Here is a 25278-nt window from a genome sequence, read left to right as displayed (position 1 = left end):
GAGCCTCCCTCCCCCCATTGACTTCAATGAGAGTTAGGCACCTAAGACCCAGAGAAGATCTGGGTCTTAATCTCTCAGAGCGCCAATTTCCTATCTGAAACAGGACAAAACCACCTACCTCAGAGGATAAATGCATTTTTAAGGTGCTAAGATACTCTGGTGGAGGGACCTACATAAGCACATAAATCTATTTTACTTTTTTTTAGTTTCAGCTTTGTTATGCATATGTGTGTGTATATCACTGCTTACTATGACATAGCTCACTTTTGTGCTTGATTGCTTAGAGAGGAGTTCTTCCTTGGCTGATCTTTAATGTTCATCCAGGCATTTTGTCTCCTTCACAAATTGTAAGTGTGCTAATTGAGTACTATGTCTGGGCACTTGAGATGGCAGAGGACAGGTGAGTAGTTCTGTCATTTCATTTGTTGCATGTGTCTGGTCAAGTATGACTTAAACAAAAACCCATTAAATTGTGGACTGAGCTTGCTTCAGTGGAGAAACACCATTTATAGGTTAGTGAATTTTTTCCTGGTTGCTTAAAGAGACAGTCAAGTAATTAGGCTCTAGTTTGTTTTGTATTAAGGTTTTGTAAATCTATTAACCAATGTTTTAAATAAAACTTTCAAAGTATTCCCTTGCAGTGTTGGAAATCTCCGCACAACAGCCTCATGCTTCTATATGAAACCCAGAAAGTGAAACTGCATGAACAGTCAGGACTGGCTTCGCTCTCCAAGCTGAGATGATACAAAAAGGAAACAAATGTAAACACTGGAAAGAACTTTAGAATTTTTTTGGAATCTAAGGAAATAGCCCTGAGATCTTTAAATTGTAGTAGCAAAGGCTTCAATCATCAGCATGGGTAGAACCTGGGGACCTTCTCTTCCAAACCTCAACTTCAACCACTTGGAGCTAGAGGAAAGTTTCCTTTAGTTACAGAACTAAAACTAGATGCATTTTTTCAAACTTTTTTCATGGATTTTTATTTTTTTCCCCAAAAATATTTGTTCTAAAAAGACTCAATTTTTTTTGAGGCTTTTGGATTCAAATTCTGTCAAGTATTTATGAAAATGTTTACCTAAATGTGGGATTTTCACTAAATGAAACATTTAGATCATCATTTTGATAATGCTTTCAATATAAACTAACAATGTTTCAAATAATTTTGAAAAAAATTGAAAAATGGGTCCATTTCTAATCCTGGGAGAATGGGAAATAATGGTGCAATTTCACTAATAATTTTGTTCAGCTTTTGATCAGCTTTGTTACAGTGGGTTAATGTTCTTTGTGAGTCAACCACTAGAAAGTGACAGCCACAAAATAATTTCAGATAGTTGAGAGCAATGGCCCAGACACACACACACACACACACACACACGTGCCACTAGATTTCATATTGCTTCCAACGGGTTCTAGTTCTCAGGCATTTGGGGTTCACAGGAGCTCAAACCTAACATTTGTGCATTAACAGCAATAAATTAGTAGCCACCGACGTCTAACTCGGAGCCTCCTGTTCCCCATACACAAGCCCCTCTTTCTTACAACAAAGCCCGTTGCCAAGTTTGTCCACATATCTATTCAAGGGACACCATCATAGGACCTAATCACATCAGCCACACTATCAGAGGCTCATTCACTTGCACATCTACCACTGTGATATATGCCATCATGTGCCAGCAATGCCCCTCTGCCATGTACATTGGCCAAACTGGACAGTCTCTACTCAAAAGAATAAATGGACACAAATCAGACGTCAAGAATTATAACATTCAAAAACCAGTTGGAGAACACTTCAACCTCCCTGGTCACTCAATTACAGACCTAAAAGTTAAGTATTGGGGGTAGCCGTGTTAGTCTGTATCTACAAAAACAACGAGTCTGATGGCACCTTAAAGACTGACAGATTTATTTGGGCATAAGCTTTAGTGGGTAAAAACCTCACTTTATGCATCTGAAGAAGTGAGGTTTTTACCCACGAAAGCTTATGCCCAAATAAATCTGTTAGTCTTTAAGGTGCCACCAGACTCCTTGTTGTTTTTGTAGACCTAAAAGTTGCAATTCTTCAAACAAAAAAACTTCAAAAACAGACTCCACCGAGAAACTGGAATTAATTTGCAAATTGGACACCATTAAATTAGGTTTGAATAAAGACTGGGAATGGATGGGTCATTACACAAAGTAAAAACTATTTCCCCATGCTATTTTCCCCCTACTTGCATTACTTGCATCTGAAGAAGTGAGGTTCTGACCCACAAAAGCTTATGATCCCAATACTTCTGTTAGTCTTAAAGGTGCCACAGGACCCTCTGTTGCTTTCCCTCTACTGTTACTCACACCTTCTTGTCAACTGTTTGAAATGGACCATCCTGATTATCACTACAAAAGTTTTTTTTCTCCTGCTGATAATAGCCCACCTTAATTGGTCTCGTAAGAGTTGGTATGTTCTCTGTGTATATATATCTTCCTACTGTATTTTCCACAAATATGAAAATCTATTCGGAATTCCTCAATAATATATTATATTGTTTGAGTAAGTGTGGCAAAAGTTAATGGCATGCCAATCAATAAAGATGCATGTCTAGTGTCACAGCCAAATTATGGTATATCTGTGATCCAAAAATCCTGCTTTGATTTTAAACAAGTTTTCTTGTTCTGAAGTTGTTAGTAAATAAAATGGACAGTTTTAATATAAACTAAATAATTCAAAATATTACAATGTATTTAAAGAAAAGCCATTTCTAATGCTAGATATTGAAGAAATGTGCTCCAGTTAGGCAAACAAGAATATCAGCATCTGGTGTACCAGACTAGAATCTCCAACTTTTGGTCAAACCATACCCTATTTTGGGAAAGTTGCAGGACAAATTTACACACACACACACACACACACACACACACACACACACACACACACACACACACACTAACCCAACATATTTTTGGAAAGATAGCAATTAGAACTGGTTGAAACTTTTCCATTGGAACAATTTTCTTTTGGAAAATGCTGATTTGACAGATTGAAGAGCTGTGTTTCATCTTTATAACGTAGTCAACACAAAAGACTTCAATAGGATTGTTTTATTATTTCCTAAATGATTTTTTCACACATTTCATTTTTGCGGGCAAGGATTTTCCTTCTGATTTGGGACAAAAGGAAATGTTCAAATGTTGGAATTGCCCAGCATTTGACTAGCTTTAAGAGCAACATTGCTACAGAACAACAGTTAAAGGTGTTGCTAGTCCTCTATAATTCAGATTATTCAATTTTTTTGGGGACACACACACACACACGAAGAGGCTCATGTTCTACAAAGTGTGTCTTGGGGGAACAATTGGGACAGCATGAAGAAGCTTTACGTGTATTACAATACAAAGGGTCTTGCAATTCAGATTGCTTAAAGAAAAGCTACACCCATTTTGCAGAGAACAGGATTCTGAATGTTAACATTGCAAGAAGTCATGTGTTATGTTCAAAGCGAATGATAAAAATAACTCAAATTCAGATGATTCTTGAGCCTTGTTCTGGGTGTGGCTATCTGAGTGAGTGCCATCGACACCAACAAAAGGGGAATCCTCTGCAAAAACAAACTGGAACAGAAGGCAAAATGACTACCGGATAATACAAGTGACCTTTGTGCAAGCAACTAACATATTTAATAAATTTTTATTTATCCATTAAATCAATACAATAAACTGGAAATTGGTTTACCAGTCTCATTGCTGGCTACACGTGTTCATTTTCAGTAAAATGCATGGAAGCCAAATTGGAGCAAAAGGTCAGTTGTAATTAAACCATTTGCAAATACATTTCAGTGTGTATGTCATGAGTTTTCTAATCATTCCGGTTAAGAGGAATGCAGTCGTCAGAATGCCACCTGAAAAAATATTAATAGGAAGGCTCTGCAGCTAACAATGGAAAAATTCTTATCCCAAATCAAGACTATAATCATTTCAAAGTAACACATCTGGTTAAGCAAAGTGTCTTTAGGATTCTCTTCCCCCATTAAAGAAGTCCCTTCAGGTAACTATTGTTTCCTGCAATGTAGAACAAATTGGGAAGTATGCTGCCATTTCTATTTTCTGAAAAATGTCAACATGAATCTTTCAGTTCTTTTGCCTTTATCATGGCAAATAAAGCTTAGTACATTCTCCTGTGTAAGGTTCAAGCATTTTACAAGCTACATGCCACCTTCCCAGCTACCAAGTTCAGTTCAGTTTGACTCGCTTACATTTTTGATAAGCAGTGGAGAAATCCCAGAGGCTACAGCCATCCCCTAGTGCCATTGATAACCATGAATACTTAAAACTTCTGGATGGAGTAATGGAGACTCACCCATGGAAAATATCAGAAAAGGTGTCTGAACACCTTACTATTTTGGACAATACAAAAAATGCATGAAAAGTTGATGCCCTCTTCTGGATAAGAAGTTTTTAGTTTGAAGTTTCAGGGCACAATTAATCATGTATAGTACTCAGCCACTTAAACATGTTTTATTAGGTCAATAACCCACAGATTGAATACACTTGTCCACCCCTTAACTGGGAACTTGACATATAGACAGACTAAATGCAAAGTTAGATATAAAAATTAAGCGTGGTTACATTGAAATATTTCCCATAGTGAATACTTTGCTATGCAATTCCTTGAAAGCGTATCACACATCAGCAGGTTACATCACAACATTGTTTATTATGTGACTTTTTACAATACAAACAAAAATACAGAAATGCAGTATATGAATACAGCTAAATGCAAAATGGTGACTTTTTCAAGAGGCCATGATTCCCATTTCTAGTAAAATAAAGAAAGACTGCACACAGGTAGAAACAGGTTGGTAGTTAACTCCACAATTTTGCCTAAAAATGACCTATAAATGCATTTTCCTGCTACTTACCATAAAATGTAAAAAGGGAGTTAAAGGAAAGATTTACTCACTGGTTCCTACCATATGAAAGAAGCTATATTCTATTTAGCAGGGCCAATATATGAAAAAATATCTAAATTAAATGTTATTACAAAAATGAAGCAGTAATGAAATTCTTCTGGCTAAAGAAGTTACTAAATGAGGATAGCATATATTTAAAGAATCCAAAACAAAGAAGGGTTGTTATAAAAAGCTTTTAGGTGCACTGTAAGCCTATAAGTTTGTTTTTCCATGTGTATTTTTAAACAATGGAAGTGTCAAAAAATAGGGTCAACTGTGTTAGACTAAATTACATTATTGTATATGCTGCACTGAATGGAATTCTTGTATTATAATAGAGAAGCATAGTTTGTATCATATTATGGCAATTTATCCTCACTGAAAACCTTCCAGAGTCCTTGTATTTTGGAATATCCTGTAAACAAAAAAAAACCACCAGAACATGATTGTACAACAGTAAAATGTTTTCTTTTGCGTTAAAATGACATCTGTTTTAAAAAGGAAAAAGTACTTAGAGCTGTTATTTTTCCAAGTACACAACATCCTAGACAATTCAAGGCATCTCAATCTCCATCAAAATTAACAAAAAATTTGTCATGCTGTTAAATCCATTGTTATGGATACAACTGGTGCAAAATTGGTCAAACGGATCCAACGAACACTGATGTCCAGGCTGGCATATTGGCAACTAATACATAACTGGTGGTCAATAGATGTATTTAAAAGATCTTCCCTTTCTTCTTGTTCTTTTCCAAGGTTCTAAGAAAATAAAACATTTTAAAATAAAAACATTTTATGGACAAAAATATTTAGCACATTATGTATATATTTTTAAAATATGCCATTTTCAGCTGTCCTAGTTTAGAGACAGGAAGGAATTTTCCTTGGCATACTATGCACACAGCACTGGCATAGCAATATTTTTGCCATTACACTCCTACTTCCAGGAGATGGAAGATCTGATCCTTTCAGTCAGATGTTTGAGTTCCCAGCCCTCAAATAAAAGCCAAAGAAAAGTAAGTTAAATTAAATCAGCCTTCAAATTCTAATAAAGTTTTCCTACAGTGATGAATGGTACCTGTTGAGGTTAGTTTTATTTAGCAACTACTGAACATGTGTGCCTGCTATAGAAGCTAGGGTTCTCCCCGTTTCCAAAATATGCTCATATATACGAAAAAGCAGTGTGACATTTTGAATGGGCCAAGCAAAAATTTTGATGGTCAAGCTGTGTAGAGGTGTATTAAGATGATCAAATTTTCTTTGAATAATAATTATTACAGAACACGTGGAACATTAGAAACAAACAACTTTAGCAAAAATCCTACGTACCTGGAAGAATTCTGTTGTTCCAAAATACGCTGTTGAGTTTCCCAGTTCGCTTTCTCATCCTCAAACTGGCGGCGCTTTTCCTCTAATTCTTTATGCTGCGCCTCCAAGTTCTTTTTCATTTGCTCATGGCGTCGTTGGAGCTAAGAAATTGAGGCAAAGTACATAGTCAAAAACTGCACAAACACTGCAACATTAGGAACAAGATTAGGAGTTGTATTGTACAGTATGCCACATCAGCTACTGTAACTAAGTGAGGACCCTGGTTAGAGACCAAAACTGTTGATTCCACTCTTTACCACTTCTAACCTATCTTCTTCACCATCTTCCCTCCAAACTTCTTGAGCATGCGGACTATACCTCCTGCCTTTATAATCTATAATGCTCTAATGCCTCAAAGCCACAATCCCATTATACAATCATAAAAGTGATGGTCCCTGCCCAGAGAGTTTACAATCCAAGCAGAAGACTAGAAACAAACAGCTGGAGACAGACGGGGGAGCACAAAGTCACAAGATGATTAGAACAGTATAAGCACTGATCATAGCCAACCAGCCACCTAGCCAATCACAATCAATAGAAGAGTCTCTTCAGTTTCATGCTAGATCTACTGCTTTTGAAGCAGACCACCTGTTCTATAATGTCTCTCTGGGGGTGGGGAGAGCATAGGGTCAAGGTGTTAAAAATCTCTCTACTAGCTGCTAAGTAGTGTTTAAAAACATGTTAAAATGGGTTAGCTAACATGTTTTAAAACACCACCTTTCCCCCTAGTCTAGATCGGGCCTAAATGACTGACATCCTCTGGACATATCACTGGCAATAGCTATTCATCTTCCCCTTCCCTCCACTCTCCTCTCGATTAAAAAGTCCACCATACGCCCCCTCATGGTGCCAGCATAACCCCATACTGCAGACTGAGCCTACACCAAAAACAGGGGTTTCTCCATCCCTGTAGGAACTCCACCTCCTCCAGTGACATTGGCTATGTCAACAAACATTTTTTCATTCACCTAGCTGCGTTTACACTGGGGACTAGGTTGGCAAAGCTATGGGTCTCATGGGTGAGGATTTTTCACACCCCTGAGTGCTGTAGCTATGTCAACCTAAATTATAAGTAGACCAGGCCTGACTCCCTTCACTGGTTTCCTCTCCCCTTTGATATCAGATACAAGCTTTTAATTCTTACTTTTAAAGCTGTGCACAACCCAATCTATATTTACATTGCTGCTCTTATTTTCTCCTACCCTTCACCTGCTGTCAGTGCTCCTCTCAAGCCTCCTTCCCAAATGCCCCTTGTATTGTCTCTTGCTCTTGCCTTCACACTTGATTTCACTTCAGAACTCCTTCCTCTACCTGTTTGCCAAACAATCTCTCAGCATTCAATCTCACTGAAAACAGAGGCGTTTCAGAACTTCATTTAAATAAAGCATTGCAGCCTTGATCTTCAACCTATATTATATCCCACATACAACACTTGGACAAAGTTACGGTTGCTAATGTACTATCAACAGAGCCATCTAGAGTGCACACACCTCTCACAACTCAGTCTTAAAGTTAAGGTATCTTTGCTGACAGAATGTAAAAGCATATCTAAATACGTTACATGAATTCTTCCCAAACTGAAGTAAAAGTTAAGGTTAAGGTTAAGGTTGTGTTTTGAGTATGGCTATTAGGAATTATAGTGTGTGTTATGGGCAGCTGTATGTAAAACGGAGGCCAGGAACATCTGGATATTATGGTATAGGTGGTAAGATGCAAATTGGTTTAGATATCAATACTGATGTAACTGGTGATTTTCTTGATTCTACGTGACTGCACTGACAAGCAACCATATAACTTCAACAACCATAACTATGTTAAAAATTTCCACGACTATTAGCAAAAGTTAAAATGCAACTGTGATATAACAATATATGCTCTGATAAGGCCTTTGAAAGTCCACCATAGTAAAGCAGCCAATCTCTGCAGGGCTCTCTCCTGAAGACTTTGTGGTGATCGGTAGGTGGGTCTGTGCTTTTATCCATGTTGAAAGTGTACCAATGTGTGCTGAGTTTAACATGAATAAATAATACACCCCTTGTCACTCTTATGTTTGTCTCCTTTCACGTAGCCCATGTTCTCTGTAACCCTCCAACCTCTTCCGAACACATGTCCAGTACAGTTTTCTTCATGCTCCAGGTCTTCTACATCTCTTCCCTCCATGACCTGTGTCCTGAAAGATGTTTTCGTGCACCAGGCCCATAGTACACTCATCCTAAAGTACTCAGACATACTCCCTGAACCCAATTCAAATCTCCCGGTCTATACCCCCTCTGCTGTCTTTGAACTTGTACAATTTAATTTTGTAGATGTTTACAAGTTCAATAGGGAGCAGAAAGCATACACTGGGAAGGCAATATGGGTTGAGAGAGGTTATGGAAGCAGACTTTAGTGGACTGGTTATGTAATAGAAGAGAGATTGGGTAGTGGGGGAGGACAACCGGGCTGGATAGTGAAGAGTAGCAGGGTATCACTGTCCACTTCTCTCCCATTGTCCTGCCTGCCTCCTTGGCTCCTCAAAGAGTGGCTGGCAGGGGTTCTGTAAGTGCTTCTATTACTCCAAGCTTCCTGTAGGCCTGCTAAGATTTTTTTAATTTGCAGGTATGGCTGTTGCACCAGGCCTCTTTGGAGAAGCTGCCTCCTAGCAGAGCTACAAAATCCACTTGTTTGATTTGTTTTACAAATGTGCCCATAGGTCCCAATCAGGATCAGAACCCCACTGTGTTAAGAACTGTATAAACATGTAATGGCCCAGGTCTGCACTACAAAGTTTTGCCAGTGTAGCTATGTCAGTAAGCTGTGTGGTTAAAAAAAAAATCATGCCCCTAACAGACAGACAGCTTGTCAGCCAAAACATCGCTATAGACGCAGCTTATATTGGCAAAACAGTCATTATGCCAGTATATGCTGTGTCTTCAGAAGGTGGATTTGCTGGTTTAGCTATATTGGCAAAGCCATTGTATGACAGACTAGCCCAATCTAAAACAACTGACACGAGAGGTGAGTGAATCAAATTATACAATTTTCAATTTTAAAAAGTCACAAAAGTTGAAACGGTTGCAAGCAATACCTGTCTACTCCTTAAGCTAACCATCATGAACTGGTTGATTTGTTACAGGCATTATGGCAGAGTAGTCAAAGGATTTCAAGAAAGGCCTTTATTATTGATAAAAGATTCACATTATATTAGTGCATAAATTAGCTGAAGTCCAAAGTAACGTTTTAGGGCACCAAAGACAGACATGACACTAGAGGAGAGATTTTTAGCATGCTATGATTATGGAAGTGAAACGAGGGGATGTTTAAATGTGAAAGTTATCTTGAAAATACATGCTTGCCTCCTTTATTTAAATAGTGTAACTTGGGTAATTATTAGTGAGTTTCATTTAAATTCTAATTTAAGGTTATATTCTTAACTATGGAGTCATGAGGGAACCTCCAAAACATGTGTATGTTACAGTGTCTTTGAGGAAAGGATTCTCTCGCCATTGTCAGCAATGAGCACGTTATTGTCATTTAATACACATTTTGGTTACCTCAGCTTCAGAGTCCTTCAGTTTCTGAACTTTTTCTTTGACCTTCATTTCAAAGACCTGCTCCATTTCCATCTCCATTTTTTTCATTTTGGCCACATGCTCTCTTCTCTCTTCTTCCATCTGTGCCAGAGGGCTCCTGCCATAAACCCAGAGCAGGTTAACCAATAAGGAAGTGATCTTTTTTGCAATACAAGATGACATTGAAAGGCAAGGCAAACAAAAAACAAGACATTAAATGGAACAATGCATCTGCATGTGCCTCCATCTTAAGTTAAATGTTCTTAATTTCAGAAGACTGCATATGTTCGATCAAACCAATGTTAAACTATGAAAAGAGACATATGATTTATTTCATAGTTTAAACATCTTACATTTTTTAATATTTAAATTTAGGTTAAATATAATGCAGTCATATGTTGAGAATTCTTTACTTACTACCTTTAATAGAACCGCTAGGGCAGTGGTTCTAAACCTGTGCCCCGAGGGCTGCTTCCGGCCCAATCAGCACAGAGCTGCGGCCCATGTGACATCTTCAGGGCAAAAGAGGTAGTATTGGATGCGGCCCACAGTGGTAAATAGGTTGAGAACCACTGCGCTAGGGGAAAGTCAAATCAGGAAAAATTCAGTAACGAAAACTCAAAAATAAAAGTGGCATCTTCCTAGTGATCTTCCAACGCTACAGCCCCTCCAATCACCAAAATACTTGTGCACACAAAAATGGAAAGATAGCCTTAAACTAGAACAGAGCAAGAGAAAAAGAAAGTGTTGCAGGTAGAGAGAAACTGATTTTTAAATCTTAATTTCTAAGGGAATTATCAAATAAATGTAAGTTCATAATTTCAGCGTTGTGTTAAATACAATCTTTTCCTGTGCTTGATTCTTTTGAACGCACAGCAATTTTGAGAGGTTTTGAGCAGTTGGACTTCAGATTTATTTGTGGAAGTGTTATTAGCATGGAATATTTTGCTTTGTAAAATGTTCCTAATTCAAATACATGTTTTTAATTTTTTCCAGACACTTTCAGGCAACTGATTTACTAATCTTGCTACTCAGTTTAAAATAGCATTTTAGAAATGTTATAGTCTTCAATGTTCTGTAAAATCCAGCATAGACTCATTATATATTTCACTCTTTCTGGCTAATGGTTAGATAATGTATACACTCAGCCCCTTGTAAGAGTAATTTTTTGGTACTGAAACATTAAGAACAGCCGGAACAAATTAATTTCAGCCTGAACATGTATGTTTTTCAAAAACATTTGAAAAAAATGAGCTCTAGCAAGCATATGGATGTAATAATACAATAAATATATATATATATATATATATATATATATATACATACACACATCTGTTTGTGTTATCACTCTCTTGGATATTTACATACACACACACAAAACAAAAATGATAAATGAGCAGGGAATGTTTATCCATCTAAGATGGTCCAACCTTCATCTACGAAAGCAAACTATTTGGAGTTGCTAGGTGTGATTACATCAAAAATAAAGTATTTGCTTTTTGTGCAAGAATGTGTTTTATGCTTTCAGAATTCTCCTAAAAATATCTGAGGTAGAGTAAAGCATTTGTAATATGCAGTGCCCCTTTCATTCAAACTTGCAACTCATTCTTTTAGGAGAGGGAAATAGGGTTCAAAATGTGTAGTCAGTGCAATGGAGAGTGTGTCAAACATGTCTGAATTGTTTTGACTATTCATAGCTCATTTTTTACGTATAACTCAGCTATATGAGATTGCCACTAATGAAGTGAAAATGAAATGTATCCTATGAAATCAAGGCCAACTGAACAGTTTTTAAATTCCAGCATTTTCAAATATGTGCTTCAGAAGGTGACAATTTTAGGTATTTTTGAGATGTATCTGAACTGCTTTGCAAAATTTAGAGCAGCAGACCAAATGTTAGCAGCATACTAGATTTCAAATGGAAACTGATCCTACTCCAAATTCAGGATTTACTTTTACTGTACAAAGGTTGATTGTTAGCATCTGTACCTTTTGTTGATGAAAATAGCATATAACTTGGAGTGCTGTTTGATTACAAGCCCAGTACCATAATACATAAAACCAATTCATGAGAGGAGTGTGCAACATCAGTTGTAATGTTTTAGTGAATTTGAGTAGTAGTGTTTCTGTGTAAACAAACACATTGTCAAAACATTACAAAATCTAGCTTCCTGAAGATATTAACATACCTTTCTTTGAGAGACATGTAAAGTTTTAAAGTTTCTATTCTATGTAAAGAACCATGGACCTAGGGGCCTCAGTCCTACTGCCACTTAAGTCACTGCCAAGACCCCCATTGACTTCAAATGGGAACAGAACTGGCTACCTAATGACACCAGAACCTAAGAATTGGGTAGGTATGTCTTCCAAGCCATATTTTCAAGAAAATTGTTCAGATTTCCCCAAAAATGTCAAGTCTTAGCCTCCCTGGAGAGTTCAGTAAGCTAGCAGGCCAATATCTACTGTGGAGTTCTTTACGAGTGGATCAGTACACGGTTCTCATTCTGATAAGCAATATCTACAGAAATCAATGGGGTTTAAGCACAAAGGAAAAGGGAAGTCCAATAAAGCATCAGGAACACTCCCACCCTCCCCATAAAAAATAATATACATGTGTAATATTAACTCTTTAAGGTTTAGAGAAAGCTTATGTTATTCTATGTATACACAAAGTGGAACCTCTGCAAGCCATTTGTATGATAAAACCATAGTCAAATGAATTTGACTGAACTAACAAGTTTGCCAGTTTAACCCCTCCTTAAACAGCTGGAAATTTAGAGATGTGGAATTTTCATTACTTAAATTCTCAATAAGCACTAATATAACTATTACTCTGGAACTAACGAGAGACTGCAGAGCCAATCTGGGTGAATTACATAATTTACATACATCTTCAACCACTATAGTGCTCTTCCAGTCTTTGTTATTCTCATGCAATTTGACCGAAATCTTTCAAAAATAAGATGGAGTGTTCTATGAAGAATATTTGTCACTGAAGATATTTATAACTTTTAATCTAAAATGTTAGAGCAGTTTTAGAACAAAAAGCACTAAAGTAAAAACAGATGCAGAAGCTGAATAACAGGAAAACTTAAATTTTTTAACACTTAACATTAAAGGTCTTATGTGTTTAAAGAGCTTTTGTCTGAAGTCTTTGGAAAAATTTAAATAACCACTTACATGCCTTCAACTGTGTCAAATCTAAAAAACAAAAAGTACAGAGGCTTAGCATGCTTAAATAAAACCACAAAAACTAAAAAGCAGTAATTAAAAAAGCAAATTCATTATAGATTCCTAAAGCTAATTAAAATTTGTTTTTTTTCCCCCCAAAAGCAAATTTTCCACAGTAAAATGAAAGATTGTTAGTTAAAGCTGGTTATGTTTATTTCAAAATTCAGTTAGTTAATCATTACACCATGTAAATATTAATGCAGATTTGATGTGCAGAGATATTTCAAAGACAGTTTACCTACAGTGGTGTGACTAAAGTACGCATGCTTTTAAAGTGATTTTACATATTTTAGTGACATTAACTTAACTACTTGCTCTAAGTAAGCTTTCTGAAACCAAAGTAATCCATCTCTAGGCTTATTTGCCTTATAAAATTTGTCACCTAATGAAGGTCATTATATTAAAAGTGAATGATGGATGTTATATTTAAAGAGAAAGACTGTTCAGGTGCTATAGAAACAGCACTTAACTTTACTGGCCAGCAGAGGTCTCACAGGAGGCTATACTCAACAGCACTAAAAAGCATACAATGTAATTAAGTTTACATGGAGTATGGTATCTTAATTTGAGCTTCTTGTGTTAGTATCTCACTGACAATAGTAAAATCAGAAGAAAAGATCAGGTTTCAGCCTTCAGGAACTGGTATTTTTACATTAAATAATTTGCAACACAGTATGAAGCCATTCATATTATTAGGACTGCTCCCTAGAATTTCCTGTCCTGTCTATAGGAAGCGTAGAATCTTGGGTTTGTGGCAAGGTTATAAACATCTTAGGAACACAGTCAAAAGGAGTTAGAAGCAGTCTATGCTAAGAAGCAGTTAAAAGGATCTACACATTGCGTATTTTGTTACTCTGTGTGACAGTTTATTGAACATATCTGTAGCCAGATTAGGCTTATCTTTATGTCATTTATACAAATATATACCTTTTGATAATAAAAAGATGGTTTATTTTTAATCTCACTGAAAATGTCTATTTCACATCAAAAAGTGAATATAGGACTTCTCAAATTAAGCATTTTTGGTTTCAAGTGCCAATTTTTGTATATGCCACACAGTGCACGTGTACAGTTACACTTATTTGCATAGTGTGAAGAGACAAGTTATCCATATACCTGAAGGTTACCCTTTGACATAATATTTTTTAGAGATGGGATGATGTTGAAAATGTGAAGGAATCAGACACTAAACCTAAAATACAAAAAGGCTACGTAATCATGGAAAAAACATGCTTTGGATTTCTCTTAAGCTAATGTGTTATTTGTAGAACAGCTGATTAGAATATCTGCTAAGCAAGGGAGGAATTCAAGGCAGTCATTACAAGGCCAGAAAAATTGTTTTGTTTTGGTGCATTTGGACAATACAGAATATATCTTGTAGCACATATTACTAATTCTGTTTTCATAGTCAATCACTGAGGTTTTTTCAAAGAAATGAGCTAACAATTTACTCAAGGAACAGAGCTGCAAAGGCTAATATGTTTACATTACCACCAGGAGCAGAGAGAGAGAGAGAGAGAGAGAGAGAGAGAGAGAGAGAGTGTGTGTGTGTGTGTGTAAGTAATACTTTCTCACAAGGAACTGTGTAGCCACAATAAACTCAACATTTAATACAAAATATTACAAAATACAGCTGTCAAAAATGACCCATAAGTACTTTTGATAGAGAGAGTGCTCCATTGAGGTCAGTAAATCTCTGATTAATCACTAGCAAGGTGAATGCAAGGTTTCTGAAGTTTTATGAATGGGCTCACCCACTTCACGTGCTCCCCTAACAGCCACAAAAATTCTGAAATAAGTCAGAACCACAAACTCGATCTGCCAGAGGTGTCAGACACTTTGCAGAAAGAAGGGACTGCTTTTGTCTGTCACAGCACAAGAAAAATGGCTCAAGCATTGCCTCAGATGGTTTTGTCTGTGTCAGCCCCAGAAATCACATCAGCCACAGAGAGTAGAAGTTTCTTAGTGAGAGCAAAAATAAGCCTAAGACTCCAGAGGGAAGGCACAAATGAAACGTATTTGTTTTCTTTTCCTTCTTTCTATGAAAGAATACACATGGCAGCCAGATGTGGCTACAGAGATCATCTTCCTATACGTTGCTCTAAACCTGTCAGGAATCAAAACTGGAAAAGCACAGTAAGGCAGCTCTGGAGTGGGAGAATGTGGGTGGTGACCAGTTATCCTGCCTGTTAGAATGAGCAAGGAATCCAATGTCTGCACTGTCAGAGTCAAACAGGAGTTATGCTGTAAAACCCAAGTAGCTCCAGAAAGTTATCATCTGCATTAAACAGCTGTGTTGCATTAATTACATTCTTTTCAAATCAATCCCTTGGAATGTATGGTTACTGTTCTAACCTACAAACAAATTTATACATCTTGTACTCTTACTGATAACTGTACATAATTCTAAAAGTGCCCCAAAATAAAGGAAAATACTCTATTAAAACTGTTACTGAAGTGTACTGTTTCATGAAAACTATATAATTTGACTCCATTCTCTTTGCTCTTCTTTTCCTTTAATAAAAAGTTATTGGATACAAATATAGACCCTTAAAGATTGTCAGTGTTTCAATTTGTGACAATACTTATAAAACAGATGCTGTGGCTCAAAAGTTCTTATGGATGAAGCAACTGTTTGGTGAGAACAGTGACAGCCCATTTTTAATTAATATAAAAATCTGAAATGTTTCTATTTTTCAAAAAAGGGCAAAGTAAGAATTTACAATAGGAGCAAACAATCTGAAGCAAAGTAGTGGTGTGTGTGTACTTATAAGATACTGGAGAGGTAGAAGGCAAAATGACAGTAAGCAAATCCAGTTTTCTCTATTTGAAAAGGAGGCAGGAATCTGAGTGAGACTAAAAATTAATAAGGAAGGAACTGGGATGCTGAAAGGTTATGGGCCTCAGGTCTAGGATCTGAAGTTCTTTCAAAATCTGCAAGAAAATCTTTTTGCTTGTCTGCAAGGACTAAATCAGGTATTTGTAGATAACAGTAGCTCCACGATGAATGAAACTGAGGGCTCAAGCTGCCAACTAACATATAAATTTACTCTTTATTTACCTCAGCTACACAGTAATGAAGTGCTATGATTCTTAATAGGATCCTAAACTGATGAGATTTGCCACAGAGAAAAAAGTGTTCAGAAGGGCATCTTTGACTTTATTAAATACATCCAGCTCAAAAGGCCAAACCAGGGACTGTAGTAAAGTGACTGGGGTGGTTTTGGTGGCAGGAGGTAAAATAATGAGCCATGCTTCTGCAAGAGAAGACCACATCAGTACTAATCCAGACATTTATGAGAACTAAAAGCATAGGCAACACCTGCTCTGAATAGAAAGGTCTTAGTGATAAATAAGGCTACGTTTTAGTCACGGGTATTTTTTAGTAAAAGTCATGGACAGGTCATGGGCAGTAAACAAAAATGCACAGCCAGTGACCAGCATATACCTATATACCCCTGACTAAAACTTGGGTGCTATGGGAGGGCGGGGGCACCTGGGACCCCTGCTGCTGCTGAGGGTGAGGGGGCAGCTGGCAGGCTCCTTACCTGGCTTTCTGTGGCTCCCAGAAGCAGCTGGCATGTCCCCCCGAGGCAAGTACTGCCCAGAGCCCTAACCCCATCCCATACTCCAATGCCCTGCCTCAGCCCCCTCCCACACTCAAACTCCTGCTGCTGCTGGGGGGAGGGAGACGGGGCATGGTGGCCTGAGACTGTCGCTGGCCCAGGGGCTGCCCGAGCTTCTTAGGCGGCCCGCGGGCCAGCCGCACCTGCCACTGCAGAAGTCACAGAGGTCCCGGAAAGTCACGGAATCCGCAACAGACTCGCAGCCTTAGTGATAAATGATAAGTGCAGCAAATGTAACATTGGTTTTGGAACCTCTGAATACTGTACACAGAATCTGTAGCAAGCAGCACACAAAAAAGTTTTCAATATTAAGAACAAAGAATACAATTGTATATTGCATTTTAAGGATTTACAGTGTTCGGACTACATAACATATGGAGAGAGTTTGGGTTTGGGGGCACAGACAAGTAGAAATCTGCTGACGAGGGACAAAATTGAAGTAAGGGTAAAGGTGTGAGATCAACAAAAAGTAAAACTTTGGAAGTCAAAGCACATGCAGTGTTTTCCCCTTACTTGACCCTTATTGTAAAAGCAATGGTATTAACTCCAAAATTATGTCACAAAGTAAGTGTGATCAGTTTCTTTTGTTTTTGTTCCAACTTTACATGTCTTGAAGATTCCAAGTTGACATGACATCCACAATTTAATGAGCTTTATAAATCCCATGGAGAAGGCAGAACTTATCAGTCCAGGATACTATTACCACTTCAAAGAGAAAGCACCCTCAAGTTTTTTACACTTAACTGTATTCTTTTCTCCTCTCACCCCTACATGCCCAATTCAAACATCAAATCAAACTTTTACATTTCTCCCTTCCTCCCCAGTTCTCTTCATAATCACTCTACCCCATGAAGTATTTTCTCAATAAAATTACCAAAGAGTTGATCTGAGGGATGAGAAGAGGTATTATCGCACTCTTGCCCTCTCAATCAACCATGCTATGCTATTTGTTGGCAATGCAGAGAAACTTTAAAAATAAATTTTAAATCTCTCTGTGAGCACTCAAGAGCCTCAAAGGATGTGGAGCAGGATATTGTGCAAGGTGAGAAACTCTGTCGTGTGTGTAACAACGTGACTAGTCAAAGAACAGATGCTGTTCTACTTTGGACTTCTCTTCACTCCAAAATTTTACTGTGTTTGAACTTGGTTGTGAAAAGCTGATTTAGTGACATGATTCTATTATGTGGCAGTCAGTATAGCAGGGGGCACATGTTTAGCATCGTGCCAGCTAACTCATTCCTTCAGAACCATATTCAAACAGTAAAAATTTTTTAGTGTGGACAAGCCCTTAGTGTGAAATGGCCATCAGACTGCGACCTGCCCCTGCCAGAGATCAGGGATACCCCTCGCTGAAAAACAGCTGTACAATTGTGAGGCAGTCACTGTATAGGACCCCTACACTCTGATACTATATTGGAATGATATTCTCAGTCAATCAAAGAAGTATACCATTCATGACTAACTTGCCTCAAGAATAATAATAATAATAAAAAAAAACTTGAAATAATTTGACACTAGCTCCCTTAGACACACATTATGTCTTCACTATTACATAGATGAATATACAAAATTTTAAAATGTGTACTGATATCTAACAATTCTTGAAAATAGCTAACTTATTTGTTATATAAACAGAATAGGAAGAATAAATAGAATTTATATTTTATGTTTCCATAATTTAAAATTAACTAGAATGGCATGCAAAGTACTACCATGAAAGGGACCAAAGTTTTTAGTTCTTTGTTCCTGCACCAGTTGGGGTTAAACTACTGCACTAGCAGCTTCCCTCTCACAAAGGCCTGGAGATGGAAAGACTGCTATGTGTTACTAACAAGTTTTCTATCGTGATGAGAGGCTTTGAAAAATACTGAGCAGAATCCATTGAAGATGGGGAAGAGAATGTGTGATTTTATTCTTAGTTATTAAGCACAAAGATAAGGTGAATCCACTCTTCCTCAAAAACAAAGTATTGAGCATCAACAGCAAGAGAAAGCACAGAAGCCAAACACAATTTGGGCCCAGAAATAGAAACCTTGATGTCCAAAACCTCTCAAATGATGAATATGCTTTAAAGATTCACAATGAACATTAAACTTCTTGCTTGTTTACACACAGCAGTTGTATAGGTTAGGTCGACTAAATAATTTTAGTGCTCTATTGTGTTTCGATGAGGCCTTCATAACTTGAGGTAACTGACTGAAATTAAGGAGAAAATATAGAATGGTGACATCAAATGTTGTTACAAACTTAACACTTACTTAGTTAGCTGCCCTTTGTTTTTGTTGTTGTCAACTCCATTGTACGTAACAGCTGCCAATTTTCTGCTCCTGTAGTTCTCATAGTGTACGTTGTTAGTGACATCCTTCAGGTCCTGCATGTGAGTTCTGTCAACAGAAGTACAGGCTATCAGCAGAGTTCATTCTTCATGAATATCAAACATGATCTGAAAATCAGATTAGATGACCTTCATTTTGCAGACTTAATAATCCCATCAAATTTATTCTGTTCTATCGAAACAATGAGGATTTGAGAACCAATTTTTTTTCTTTTAAATATTCTTGTTCATGGGAGCACCAATATATAAGCCTACTGTTAAATTCTACATAACTTATTCAAAGTGCTAATCAGTAAGGACAACAGAAAATTGCAGGAGGGTCTCCTTTTTTGAGGCCTCATACTACTTTCCTATTACAAGCATTTATGCCTTCATTTCAAACTTAAAGAATGATGGTAGGGTCACAGAAAGGGCAGCATATTTTGCACAGAATAGCATTTCAAAATTGAGAGCTTACTCACCTTATAAAGTTACTGGAGTCCTTCGAAATGTGTCACCTGATGGGTGCTCCAGTTCCGGTGTGCCTGTGCCTTTGAATATAGATTTTTGGTAGCAGTATCCATTTGGCCCGCACATTCTTCGTGCCCCGCATTGAGGCTAAAGTCCCACAACAGAGACTCCGAAGCAGAGGGGAAGGATGATGCATAGTGGAGCACCAGCAGAGAGACACATCTCAAAGAACTCCAGTTACTGCACAAGGTGAGTAACCTCTCCTTCTTCGAGTAGTGTCCCTGTGGGTGCTCCACTTCAGATGACTCCCAAGCAGTACCCCGCAAAGGGGGCAGGAGGTTCGGCGCAGAGTCCAACACAGAAGAGAGAACTACACTACCCCTAGCACATCTGATTTCGTGGCAGGCACCAAGGCATAATAATCATTAGAAAAGGTAGGCACTGAGGACCACTGCTCTACAGATGTCTGCAACTGATAATATCCCTAAACCAAGCTACAGGAGTAGAAAGTGCTCTAGTGCAGTGGCTCTCAACCTTGCCAGACTACTGTACCCCTTTCAGGAGCCTGATTTGTCTTGCATACCCCCAACTTACCCCTCACTTAAAAAAATACTTGCTTACAAAATCAGACACAAATACAAAAAAGTATCACAGCACACTATTACTGAAAAACTGCTTACTTTCTCATCTTTACCATATAATTATAAAATAAATCAATTGGAATATAAATATTGTACTTACATTTTAGTGTATAGTATATAGAGCAGTATAAACAAGTCATTGCCTGTATGAAATTTTAGTTTGTACTGACTTCACTAGTGCTGCCCGATGTAAATAAAACTAGGCAAATATCTAGATGAGTGGATATACTCTCTGGAAGACCTCTGTGTACCCCCTGGGGTACGCGTACCCTGGTTGAGAACCACTGCTCTAGTGGAACGTGCTATCACTCGTGAAGTGTGTTGAAGCAGAGTTCATTCATAACAGATCTTAAAACAGCCAGAGATCCACATTGATAACCTCTGTTTCAAAATAACCGAACTCTTGTTTCTGTCCACAATGGATACAAATAGTCTAGGAGAGCTTCTAAAAGGTTTGGTCCTATCCAAGTTAAAGGCTAATACTTTCCTGACATCCAGGGTATGGAACATGGCTTCTTGACTAGTTGAATGTAATTTTGGGAAAAAACAGGAGATGAATGGTTTGATTAATATAGAAGTCTGAGGACACCTTAGGTAAAGATCTGGGATGAGCCCACTCCATTGTAAATGAAGAGGGGGTCCACCAATAAAGCCCCCATTTCTCTAACCCTTGGGACAGAAGTTATAGCTTCCAAGAAGGCTGTCTTCATGAATAGAACTAACAAAGAGGTAGCTAATGACTCAAAGGGATGCTTCATAAGGCAATTAAGGCCTAGGTTCAGTTCCCAGCTAGGAGAAGATTCTCTGATTTGTGGGTAGAGATTCAACAAGGAATCTTGCTGTGGCTGAGTGAGCTATGAGTGAAAAACTCCCTATATGCTATTATTGCTGCGAAGTGTACCCACATGGAGCTCACAGAAAGACTCAATGTTTTCAATTCCAACAGGTAATCCAAACTCAGAGAGAACAAATAGGTGAAATCGGATGACTGCTACACGAACGAATACGGCTTCCATTTCTAAAGGTAAATATTTCTTGTAGATTCTTTTCTACTGTTTAATAAAATGTGTTGTACTGCTGATGAACAGGATACCTCTATTCCTGAGAACCATCGAGGAACCATGCTTGGAGCCTCAGAATCTGCAGGCTGGGGTGAAGTGTTTGACCAGCATCTTGAGTCAGGAGATGACACAGAAGGCGAGAGGTGAGTCTGATTAGGTAGGGGGCACCAAACTTGTCTTGGCCACATTGGCAAAGGTCCTGGCCCGATCTTGTTGAGGACGTTTAACAATAGCGGTGTTGCTGGATACACATAGAGGAGGCCCTTCTTCCATGAAATGAGAAAGCATCTCCTAGGGACTGGGGATTGAGACACCCTCTGGAACAATACAAGATGCATTTTGTGTTGCCTGCTGTGGCAAACAGATCTACCTACACGAACCCCCAGACTAGGAATATCACATGGAGGACTTGGGAGTTTAGTTCTTATTCATGAGAGAGAGAAATATCTTCTGAGGTCATCTGCCATAGTGTTCTGAATACCTGGAACCTATGAAACTTAGATGACTATCTGGTTGGCTATATGCACCAATTCCAGAGTTTTAACACTTCAGCACAGAAAGATGGGGAACATGCTCCTCTTTGACGGTTGATGTAATGCATGCATGCCATGTTGTCTGTCATTATCTTTATTGACTAGCAGTAGAAAGTGTAAGCAAACGTATTTGACTAATCAATTCCAGAAGACTGATATAAAAAAAAGACACTCTTGTAGAGACCCTTTGTCCTGAACCTTGTGAGGACAGAGACGTGCCCACTCAAAAAGTGAACCGTCTGATGTTATGACTGTGGTAGAGCAATTCTGGAAGAATGTATCACCACATGTTTTGGTTGTGTCTTTCCAAAAGTCGGGGAACAGACAGTAATGTGCCTAGACTGTGCTTTCTTGGTTTGTAAACCTTTCGCAGCCATCCTTTTAGACCTCTGAGATGTAGTTTGGCGTATTGCATTACGAAGACACAAGCTGACAGCGGGATCCCGGGGCACCTTCCCCAGAGCATCCCCAGCCACCCGCCCAAGTTTTAGTCACAGGTATTTTTAGTAAAAGTCATGGACAGGTCACAGGCCGTGAATTTTTGTTTACTGCCCGTGACCTGTCCATGACTTTTACTAAAAATACCCATGACTAAAACATAGCCTTATTGATTATAAATCAAAGAAACCTCTTCTGTGAATGATGAATAGCAATATGGGAAGCATGTGTCTTGTAGGCTGAGAGTTGCAAACCAAACTTCTAAATCTAATGAGGGAATTATAGCTGCAAGGATCACCATCCTGAATTTCTGCTGTTTTACATATCTGTTAATAGACCAGAGGTCTAAAAATTGGTCTCTATTCTTCTTGGGGATCAGGAAGTACTTGAAATAGAATTCTATTGCTCCTATGTGTAGAAGTGAGCCAACCTCTTGTGCCAGCAATTAATTGTGAGAAGTGTCCCTGAAAAAGGACAGGGAGGAGGAATAAGTGGGAGGGATAGATACGAAATGGATAGTGTAATCAGATATCATGGCTTTCAAAACCTACTCGTCCGATGTTGTGCTCTCCCATGTAGTCTAAAAGTAGAAGAAGTGACATCTAAAAGGAGTGAGGGGGGTAGTATGTTGCAGCTGTAAAACCCTTGTTGACTGGGTGGTTGAGACTCTTGACCTACCCTTCAAAACTGTTGTTTGGGGGATGCTGATGGTTGGGAAGACATGGCTGTAACTCAAGACGGTTTCTTTTTAGAGGACCTTGGCCTCTTGGACCAGGGCTTAAATGGGCTACAGTAAGTTGAATACAGGGCTAGGCATGCTTTTTGTGCCATCTGAGACTTAGTAAGTCTCCTCTTATTTACAGTATAAATCCCTAAGGATCACAGTGTGGCTCGAGTCTTTTAATGTGTGAAGAGGTGTATCTGTCAAGTCTGCAAAGAGCTTGTAAGCATCAAAGGGAAGGTCTTCAACGGTGCTTTCAACTTCTCTTAGGAAGCCAGATAAATGCAGCCAGGATGTTCTCCAGTTTTGCAGTGATATCTATCATGCTGCTGTATCTGCAGCATCCAAGGAGGCCTAGAGAAACGTTTTTGCCAGAAGTTGACTCTCTTGTATAACCACTTTAAATTGGTCACAATATTCCTCTGGTTGGTGGTCAAAGGACTTACATTTGTCATAGTTCAGATAATCTTATTTGGCCATGGGCACCTGATGGTTTGCTATTTGGAACCTTTTTTCTATCAGGGGCTATTGACCCACAGAAAAAAAATCAGTCAGAGGCCACACACAGCCCCATGGGGGAGCGTGAAGGCTCAGGGCTTCCCGCTGCAGTGGGGCGAGCCAGTGCTCGCAGCTCCAGCCCTGTGGGGGTGGGGGCTTTGGGCTTCCCCTAGGTTCTGGGGTGGGGCCAGAAATGAGGGGTTCAGGCTGCAGGAGGGGGCTCCGGGCTGGGACAGAAGTTTGGGGATCCAGCTGCGGGTGCGGGCTCTAGGGGATTAAGGGCTTGGGGTGCAGAAGGGGGCTCCGGACTGGGGCTGAGGGGTTTGGGGTGAAGAAGGGGGCTAAGGGCTTGGGCAGGGGATTGGGGTGTGGGACAGGGGTTCCAGCTGGGGGTATGGGCTCTAGGGTAGGGATGGGGATGAGAGGGTTCGGGGTGCAGGAGGAGGTTTGGGATGTGGGCTCCGGCTGGGCAGCACTTATACCTCAGGCAGCTCCTGGTTGGCAGTGCAGTGGGGATAAGGCAGGCTCCCTGCCTGCCTGCCCTAGCTCTGTGCTGCTCTGCTACTGGAAGCGGCCGGCATGTCTGTCCCCTAGACGGAGGGGCCAGGTGGCTCTGCATGGTACACACTGCCTGCAGGTGCCAGCTCTGCAGCTCCCATTGGCCGCGGTTCCCGGCCAATGGGAGCTGCGGAGCTGGCACCGGGGAGCAGCACCCAAAGCTTCCATGATCGCCCCTCCGCCTAGGGGCCACAGAGACAGGCAGCTGAGAAGGAACTTAGCCACAGAACCCCATATAGCCTCTGTGGGGAGCACGGGGATGTGTGGGGCACACGTGCAGGCCGAACAGACACTTCTATCAAAAATCTCCGATCAAAGGCACTGGCACACCTAAAGTGGAGCACCCACAGGAACACTACTCCAAGAACTGCAGCATTCCAAACATTAAGGTTATAAGTTTTACAAAAATAATATATTTTGTAGGTGAACTTGTAAATGAAGAGGACCCATATAAAATATAGCTCTATAGTCTTGTAATAATGCTACATTAGATCCATCTAAACATTTGTCAGGCAACACGTTAAGAGTTCCAAGCACAAACTTGACTTGAGTTTCCACATTTCAGGCTTAGAAGTAGTACTTATGTCTCCAAGATAAAGGTCAAGTATCAACTATCCACAATATCCATTCAGCAGCTCAAAGAAAATCCTCTGGAGTGAAGCTCAACTGCCAAACAGCCATTGTTATAAGAGATTGGGAAATAAATCTAAAATTGCCCATGATAAAAAAGGCAGAGAGACTCAATCACCTTTTAACACAGGGAATACATCAAATCCAACTGTCAGGAGGAGAAAAAAAGATATACTTTTTTTAATTGTTCCTTGTCATATTGCATGACTAAAGGTTTTACTTTGGAACATAGGACTAATATGTTAAAAAGCAATCAGTTTATTCCATAAGTACTCTCTGCAGTAAGACAGTATAGAAGTGTTAAGCAATTCTCAAAACTCTTCTTCAAGTCTAACTTACTATGGTTCAAAGTCTGCCCTCACATACATCCACAATTTCTAGTAACTTGAACAGAAGTTGCATATTTTGAGTCACATGTGCAAAACTTAGACATTGTACTTTAATTGAAAAAAAAAAAAAAAAAACAACAACTGAAAAGCAATAGAAAAGTTCGCTTTTAATCCAAATTTTCCTTATTGCCATTCTTTCCCCACAGTTTTATTACAGTTTAGCAAACTTTTAAAAAGTTGAAAGGTATTATGTACTAAGAGGGCTTCTATTTTGTCCCTCTGCATTTCTATTTTCATTTCCTGCATATTTCACTGCCATTGATGTTAGGATAGAAACAAGGTTATTGGTCCAGCAAGTTCTAATCCACACTATTTAATGTCAGGAG

The 25278-nt window shown here is 38.9% G+C and overlaps 1 protein-coding gene across 3 annotated transcripts in view; it reads right to left on the bottom strand.

Annotated features, from left to right (window-relative positions):
• Positions 1–5423: 5423 nt before the first annotated feature.
• Positions 5424–25278, bottom strand: part of LOC112117185 (septin-7) — a 140037-nt gene continuing 120182 nt past the window's right edge. For 2 of the 3 annotated variants that reach the window (XM_026663455.2, XM_026663454.2), the window contains exons 11-15: positions 18957–19082; positions 13022–13042; positions 9824–9959; positions 6252–6391; positions 5424–5681 (exon numbers count right to left, since the gene is read on the bottom strand). In XM_026663455.2, the coding sequence (XP_026519240.1) occupies positions 5642–5681; positions 6252–6391; positions 9824–9959; positions 13022–13042; positions 18957–19082 (463 nt within the window). In that variant the 3' untranslated portion in view covers positions 5424–5641. The remainder of the gene's footprint in view (positions 5682–6251; positions 6392–9823; positions 9960–13021; positions 13043–18956; positions 19083–25278) is intronic. The other variant, XM_026663456.2, reaches the window with a different exon arrangement.

This window comes from Terrapene carolina, unplaced genomic scaffold, assembly GCF_002925995.2.
Source record: "Terrapene carolina triunguis isolate 2854851 unplaced genomic scaffold, T_m_triunguis-2.0 Scaffold33715, whole genome shotgun sequence".
Lineage (NCBI taxonomy): Eukaryota > Metazoa > Chordata > Testudines > Emydidae > Terrapene > Terrapene triunguis.
This window is presented reverse-complemented; position numbering and strand designations above follow the sequence as displayed.